Source organism: Parus major, chromosome 3 (genome assembly GCF_001522545.3).
Source record: "Parus major isolate Abel chromosome 3, Parus_major1.1, whole genome shotgun sequence".
Taxonomy (NCBI): Eukaryota; Metazoa; Chordata; class Aves; order Passeriformes; family Paridae; genus Parus; species Parus major.
The window spans coordinates 16,462,529-16,470,608 of record NC_031770.1 but is presented as its reverse complement, the minus strand read 5'-3'; the positions used below and the strand labels follow the sequence as shown (position 1 = coordinate 16,470,608).

General features: G+C 48.9%; 1 protein-coding gene across 1 annotated transcript; it reads left to right on the top strand.

The window, feature by feature from the left end:
* The first annotated feature begins 2,323 nt into the window (after window positions 1-2,323).
* Window positions 2,324-7,610, top strand: LOC107202217 (histone H3.3A). The gene is made up of 3 exons (XM_015622703.1): window positions 2,324-2,514; window positions 4,329-4,482; window positions 6,958-7,610. The coding sequence occupies exons 1-3, from the start codon at window positions 2,387-2,389 to the stop codon at window positions 7,084-7,086; spliced, it is 411 nt and encodes a 136-aa protein (XP_015478189.1). The 5' UTR covers window positions 2,324-2,386; the 3' UTR covers window positions 7,087-7,610.
* The last annotated feature ends 470 nt before the right edge of the window (window positions 7,611-8,080 follow it).

The window sequence follows — 8,080 nt, the reverse complement described above, 5'->3', positions numbered from 1 at the left end:
CTAACGTCCAAGCTAAACCTTCCCTGGTGCAATTTAAGGCCATTTCCTCTTGTTCCGTCACTGGTTGCCTGGGAGAAGAGGCCAATCCCCACCTGGCTACAACCTCTTTTCAGAGAGTTTGTAGAGAGCAATAAGGTCTCTCCAGAGCCTCGTTTTCTCCAGGATAAACACCCCAGCTCCCTCAGCAGCTCGTCGTAAGATGAATGTTCCAGACCCTTCTCCAGCTCCGTTGTCCTTCTCTGCACACACTCCAGCATCCCCACGTCCTTCCTGTAGCGAGGGGCCCAGAACTGGACGCACCACTCGATGAGTGGCCTCACCACTGCCGAATAGGGGGGGGAAATCACTCCCCTAGTCCTGCTGGCCACACGGAAAGAGCCCAGCAAGCCCAGCTGCGGGTGACGAGGACGAGCCTCGCGGCTCGCTGGGGGTGGGAGCGCGGCCCTCGCGGGGGGACGCGGGGACAGGGAATCCCCCGGCTCGCGCGGCGTGCCTTTTGTGTTTGTACACACGGGCCGGGGGCGGGGCCGCGGGCGGGGCCGCGCCTTCCCTCCATTGTGCGCCATTACACATCTAGATGTGTATAAGAGACAGACCATACACTCCTGTTTCCCCTAGGAGACCCCCAGCTTTTACAAAACAAAATCAGCTCTGCTGGCAAAGGGTCACCGTCTTCTCACCACCAATCTGCGCCAACTTCCACTGGCTTCAGCAGGGATCCTTCAGGCAGCCTCCCGGGGCCTGACTTCACCAAGGGAAAAGTCGGCCAACATGTGCTGTCCACCTGACACAGCTCAGTGCAGATGTGGCAAACCACAAAGCCACCCCGAGTTCAGCTGTATCAAAGGTACCCTCCCAGCGAGGGGCCTGACAGGAACCCTGATTTTAAGGGAAAACTGGTTCTTCTCTACTGTCAACATTCACAGAACCAAAAAAAATTTTCTATCTCTGTTATATTGTCAGTCAAAAGTATCCAGCATATTTCCTTCCCCATGTTACTTTTGGTGTCAGAATGACAAATCCAGATTAGCAACATATGTTTGCAAACGTGATGTCTATCTGTGAAATTAATACCACATTTATTTCCGTGGAAGCTTTGTCTTTTCCTGCTCCAGCTTTGTTACTTTCCTCCCAAAAGATTAATTCTGCCATACACCTAGAGCAAGAATCACAGAGTGGGTCAGGTTAGAAGGGACCACAGCGGGTCACCTGTCCCAACCTCTCTGCTCAAACANGGGGCTGGGAAGCGGTCGCAAAGAGGAGCCGCTCGCCAGCCCAGGGTAACTCTCCTGCCTTCCTTCCCCTGCTCCCCACAGTTGTTGCTCAGCTTCACCATCTTGTCTCTTTTCTCTGGTCACCGACCATATTTTTTTTCCTATTGCATAAAAAACAATAAAAAGGGAAAGAAATTCGCCGAAGGAACGACCCAAACGCAACGCAATTTTTTGGTTTTCGAGTGCAAACTTTTCCGCTGCCTCCCCCTGCATCTGCACCCGCATGGTTTGGAGTTTCTGGCGATATTTTTGGCGTTATTTTTTGCAATTTATTTTTTCCTCCTTTGCGAAAGGACTAGGGCTGCGTTTCGTGATTGTTTCCATTTTGTTCTGGCTCTGGGAGCTGAGTTTGCCTGTGAGAGGCGCTTGGGAGCGAGGCAGCTCTTGGGGAAGCAGTTACACAGAAAGAGAAAGACGGCACCCAAAAAACAACCCCCCGAAAACAAAGTTTGTTGCTTTCTCGCACTTTATCCGGCCCCTTTCCTTTTCGCACGATAAACGCCGGGTTGCCTGCGGTTGCCGGCGGGCCGGGGAGCGCAGGCGGGCAGCCCGGGGAGGGCCGGCGGGGGCTGCCGCTCCTCCGGCCCCCGCTCCGCAGTTTCGGAGGAGGTTTTTCCGGCGGGTGGGAGCGGCGGGTCGGTGCCAGCCCCCCGATGTTTGCCGGGCGGTATTTGCAAACACTTGGCAGGTGACGGGCGGCCGGCGGGGGGGAGGCGACAGCCGCCTCTCCGCGCCTGCTGCCGTGCGGCTCGCTCGGCTTCAGCCGCCGCCGCTTTGATATTGAATTCGTGGGCAAAAAAAGCTGTATTTTAATATTCCGCGATCGGCAGGCGTTTAATTTCTAATTTAATTTTTTCCTTTTTTGGTGTGGGTTGGCTTTTGGATTTTTTTTTTTTTTTTTTTACTGGCCGTCGGAGGCGTTCGGCCGCCGCGGGCTCGGCGCTCGGGGCTGGCGGGGCAGGGACGCGTTGCGCGGGACGGGGGTCGCGCTGCCGCCCGCCCCGGGGGCAGGTGCCGCGGGGGGCGCACCCCGAGCGGGGCGACCACCTCCCCCCTGCCCCGTTTGCCCACGTTCCTTCCGACAGGTGTAAGGCAGCGACGTCGGCAGGAGCATGGCCCGTACCAAGCAGACCGCCCGCAAGTCCACCGGCGGCAAGGCGCCCCGCAAGCAGCTCGCCACCAAAGCCGCCCGCAAGAGCGCGCCCTCCACTGGCGGGGTGAAGAAGCCGCACCGCTACAGGTAACGCAGCGCCGCGCAGAGGCGGCCGCGGGGCGATACCGGGCAACCTCCCCCCCCCCAAATATTCCTCCTTCTCCCCCCCACCCCGCCGGAACGATAAGGCGGGGAGCGCTTCTCCCCGCCTCCTCCGCGCTCCCCGAGGCCACACGCATGCCGGCAAAATAACTAAAAAAAAAAAAAAAAAAAAAAAAAAATAAAAAACCCAAGCGCGGGTCCTCGATAGCCGCAAAAATAACCAGAAATTCCCAGGGCGGCACCGACCCCCGGCGTTTGTCATCAGCCCCTTTCCGGGCGTTCCGGTGCTGGTGACTACAGAATCGACACCCCTCCCCCCGCGGCGGAAGCGGCTCGGCGGTTCTTTTAAATTTTTATAATTTTGTACTCGCGTTTATCTAGAGGCCGCAGCAGGGCTGCGCCGCCGCCGCCGCCAAGTTTATTGTTACCGGCGCGTTCCTCGCTCCGCTCGCGGGGCTGGATCCGGCGGCGGCGCTGGGCGGGCGCGGGCTCCTGCAGGGCGCGGAGCCGCCGCCAGAGGGAGCCGCTTACCCGCGGATGCGCCGGGGCTCCCGCACCGCCCGTCCCGAACCCCGACCTCGGGACCCCCGGAGCGGAGCGGAGTCGGCGGCAGAGCTGTCACACAGCCCCCGAGTCCTGATCTTTTACAGTCCTGCCTCGATGCACAGCGGTGGCAGTCGTGCTTCAGCTCGGAGGATGGTTTTGGGCTAGGTGTAGGTATTCCTTGGGGAAAACGTGGATTAGGAGGAAGTGGGTTTTGAATAGGGGGCTTAATCTAGAAGTCCGAGAGGGGATTTATTAATGTATTGAGGAGTCTGATGAGAATGGAGACAGGCTCTTCTCAGTGGTGCCAGGCAACAGGACAAGAGGCAATGGGCGGCAACCGATGGACGGGAAATTCCACCTGAACATGAGGAAGAACTTTACTGTGGAGGTGACTGAGCATTGCAACTGATTCCCCCGAGCGGTTGTGGAGTCTCCTTCTTTGGAGATATCCAAAAGCCATCTGGACACAATCCTGACATACCATCTCTGGGATGACCTTGTTTGAGCAGAGAGGTTGGGACAGGTGACCCGCTGTGGTCCCTTCTAACCTGACCCACTCTGTGATTCTTGCTCTAGGTGTATGGCAGAATTAATCTTTTGGGAGGAAAGTAACAAAGCTGGAGCAGGAAAAGACAAAGCTTCCACGGAAATAAATGTGGTATTAATTTCACAGATAGACATCACGTTTGCAAACATATGTTGCTAATCTGGATTTGTCATTCTGACACCAAAAGTAACATGGGGAAGGAAATATGCTGGATACTTTTGACTGACAATATAACAGAGATAGTAAAATTTTTTTGGTTCTGTGAATGTTGACAGTAGAGAAGAACCAGTTTTCCCTTAAAATCAGGGTTCCTGTCAGGCCCCTCGCTGGGAGGGTACCTTTGATACAGCTGAACTCGGGGTGGCTTTGTGGTTTGCCACATCTGCCACATCTGCACTGAGCTGTGTCAGGTGGACAGCACATGTTGGCCGACTTTTCCCTTGGTGAAGTCAGGCCTCGGGAGGCTGCCTGAAGGATCCCTGCTGAAGCCAGTGGAAGTTGGCGCTGATTGGTGGTGAGAAGACGGTGACCCTTTGCCAGCAGAGCTGATTTTGTTTTGTAAAAGCTGGGGGTCTCCTAGGGGAAACAGGAGTGTATGGTGCTTGGTTCAATCTGGAGGTTGGACCCCAGTTTTTAAGGTGATGCAGAATATGTTTTTCAACGCTAATATTTTTATTTTTTTTTTCATTGTATTTAATTTTAATAGGCCGGGTACTGTGGCTCTGCGTGAAATCAGGCGCTATCAAAAGTCCACCGAACTTTTGATCCGCAAACTCCCCTTCCAGCGTCTGGTGCGTGAAATTGCTCAGGACTTCAAGACAGATCTGCGCTTCCAGAGCGCTGCCATCGGTGCTTTGCAGGTGAGCCCGGCGAGGGCCCCGGGGGCAGCGCTGGGAGCGCCCCCCAGCCGGGATTCCCTGGAGCCCGCGGAGCTCCGCCCCGCTCCCCCATTGGCCAGCCTGTTTCCAGGGGTAGTTTGCGCTCCCTCTGATTGGTGGGACTGCCGCGGTGGGCGTGGCCTGCGCCGTGGGGAGGGATGCGCACCTCATCCTTGCCCTGCCCACGGGGGTGCTGGGAATGCCTGTGGGTACCATAGGGTAAAACAGCGCAGGGACAGCTCAGCAGCTCCTTACAGAGCCTTTAAGTGTGTTTTTGTGCGGGCTGCTTTGGATATGCCTTTTTTTTTTAAATAGCTCCTCGATTTGTTAGAACAGTGCGTAAGATGCTCAAGAAAAACACATTTCGTCCACCTTTGAGCTCTGCAGCTGGAGAGGGAACATTGTGTAAAGCGGTACCTGGGGTGCCCTGATGGGGAGGTCTTGGTGTCCTTAAATGTCCTCTAAAGAAAAACAGCCCAATAAGCCACATCTAAACACGATTAGGGAAATAGCTGCTTTCCTAGGATGTAGTTGATACTAAACACATTTTTTTTTTATATATTAGTTACGTAACTTATTTAGATTATACAGAGAAAAAAATATTAATTGCTCTTTCTTGCCCAAATTCCTGAGTCTTCAGTTAGGACCCCCCGCAAGACTCAGTTCTTATCATGGGGACATCTCTCTCTCCTGATAAAAGACACTCCCAATTAAAGACAGGTCTTTACTGTTCTTTTAACTTTTGAAAGATTGTTCCAGAATGTAGTTGTAGTCTGTCTGATGTGCAGTCAAAATGGTCTTTCTAGTTAATTAATTTCATCTGATAAGGGGCCAAGACGATTGCCATGAGAGCCCATAAACTTGGGCATATGCTTAGCTTCCAAAGGTGCCTGTGTATGTTTGCAGAGTTGCTGCTTTTGTTTTTAGTTATTCTGTGTGGTAGTTCTTAAATCCTGAGGTTTATCTGTGTCTCTTTATGTAGAACTGCCTATTAAAATTTAGTAGTTAATACACTTACAGAAGGCTCCTGGTTTGAACATTTCTTATTTTGCATTAAGGACTTGTTGGTATAGAACTTGGTCACGTACAATTCCTAGGAATTGTGTTCTGCTGGCATATTTTAAAAAATAAACTCAAAAAAGTAAAATAAAGAAAAAGAAATTAACCCCTTGGGTACCATGCTGTTTGTGCCAGCATGGATATTTGATGAGGTGTCTTAACTTTCCACGCAGTGATTTGACAAAATTTAGTTGGGGAATCTCATATCCTACTGCAAATGAAATGGCTCAGTAATACCACAGTCCTCATCTGCTGTACTATATATTGATCTTTCTTCATATTGGATAATCTTATGTTTTTAAACAAGGCCTTTGAACCTGATAAATTGATTCTTGGAGTTCCTGGCAAGGAAGTGGGTCACACAAGTTGTTCTCTTGAGTATATCGTGGAAAGGGAGACCTCACCCTGCTTTGTATAATTGAGCCCCATCATCCCACCTTCTCAGCCCAGCTGTTTCTGTGTCCAATACTGGCACACTAAGATGCTTCCTAGGAGGTTGATAGGTGTTAGAATTCCATATGAACCCAAAAGTGTTTAAACAATTACCATTGCTGTGCTGGGCTTAGCAGCAGCTAATTTAACGTGAGGCAGGAGAATATTTAGGTCCAACTGCACATCTGTCTAACTCAGAGTTCTGCAGCTGTTCAGTAACAGGGAAAACCACTGTGGTCAGTGTTGTTCTTGTGCTGCCCCTGATTCTCTCAGGTGAGAACCTTCTGTGATAGTGGGGGCCAGTGCTGCGTCCACAAAGAAAGATACAGGAATGGGACAAGTGTCTGATGGCAATTCCCTGACAGGACCTGATGTCCTGGTTTTGATGGTTCAAGAAGTTCCTGAACTAAAGGAGTTCTCTTATTTCTAATAGTTCCCAGTATATCCTTTTTCTGCTAATTTTTGAGTTAAGCCACCTCTTCAGTATCTGTGGAAGGAGCTGAGTGCCTGAGCTGTGTGCCAGGAAGGAGTACATGTTCTTCTTTTCCTTGCCACCTGCCAATTTCACCTGATGCTCAGTGACTCTTACTGTGGAACAGGCAGCAAACAAGGCTCTCAAACAGTGTAAACCAGCCTTTGGAAAGAGAATTTCCTAAACTAACTAACCTGTTAATAATTTAACCCCTTCCTATCTCATAAGAATTCCATGGGAGTATTAGTTCTGTTGTGTTCTGGAGGATGTCCTTACCAAATGGCAGCAGTACACTTCTTTAGAGAGAATTTTGTAAGACAGTGGAGGCTTTTCATTTCTGAAAATCTAAAACTTTTGATATTTGTGAGTGATAAAGATCAAAACCTCCACTTAACGCCATGTTACACTGTACTTTTAATTCTGAAGTATGCTTTTTTTTTTTTCCTGGTGCTCAGAGAGTAAAAATGTTTTTACCTTTTTTTCTTCCACACTAGGAGGCAAGTGAAGCCTACTTGGTTGGCCTGTTTGAAGACACCAACCTGTGTGCTATCCATGCCAAACGTGTCACAATCATGCCAAAAGATATCCAGCTAGCACGCCGCATACGTGGGGAGCGTGCCTAAAACCTCACCACGATGGGTTTGTCATTCTCGAAGCAAAATCTTCTTCCTGTTATTGGTAGTAATGAACGTTAGATATTTTTTCCATGGGGTTAAAAGGTACCTTAAGTATATGGTTGCAAGTGGAAAAATAGGGGACAGAATTGGGTATTGGCAAGTTTTCTTTCCATTTTCATTTGTGTGTGGATTTTTAATATAAACAAGGGGACATAAAAACAATCAATGTGGTCAAAAAAATAAAAACATTAATTGTTGAAACTTGTTCACCAAAACAACTTTATAAAAAAAAAATATAAATAAACCTGTCAAATTTTTCTGGACAATGCCAGCATTTGGATTTTTTTAAACAAGTAAATTTCTTATCAATGGCAACTAAATGGTGTTTGTAGCATTTTTATCATACAGTAGATTCCATCCATTCACTATACTTTTCTAACTGAGTTGTCCTACATGCAAGTACATGTTTTTAATGTTGTCTGTCTTCTGTGCTGTTCCTGTAAGTTTGCTATTAAAATACATTAAATGATGCCTGTTTTTAGTCTTGATTTTTAAATATTACACATGGGTTATATTGATTAAAAAGTGATCAGCCTTCCCTCCCCTTTTTCTCTTCAGTGCATGGCCTAATTCCTTGGAGCAGTTCTAAGAAATACTGGGGATACTGCCTTGGCTGAAGTAGTGTTTATGTGAGGTTCTTTTAAAAGTGTAAAATTTCTCTGCTCCACATAAAAGTGAATTTGGTGAGTATAGTGCCAGGTAGAGTCTGGAGCAGAGCTGAGCTCTGTAGCTATAGTGCTAAGAAGCAGCAATTTGTTGTAATTTAGATTCCTTTTTTACTCAATTTAATGCTGAATTTGGAAGTGTTTTTCATGGTTTTTTTTTGTTTGTCTTTTTTTTTAGTATGGCACAAGTGGTGGAATGTAATGGTTTGGGTTTTTCTGTTTGGGGGTATTAGTTTTCTTGGGTGTTTCTTGTTGTGGTTTTTTTTACCCTTTTA

Coding starts and splice junctions, on each gene's coding strand:
- LOC107202217 (XM_015622703.1), top strand. CDS start 2,387: ATGGCCCGTACCAAGCAGACCGCCCGCAAGTCCACCGGCGGCAAGGCG. Junction 2,515..4,328: donor AAGAAGCCGCACCGCTACAG/GTAACGCAGCGC, acceptor TAATTTTAATAG/GCCGGGTACTGTGGCTCTGC. Junction 4,483..6,957: donor CTGCCATCGGTGCTTTGCAG/GTGAGCCCGGCG, acceptor CTTCCACACTAG/GAGGCAAGTGAAGCCTACTT.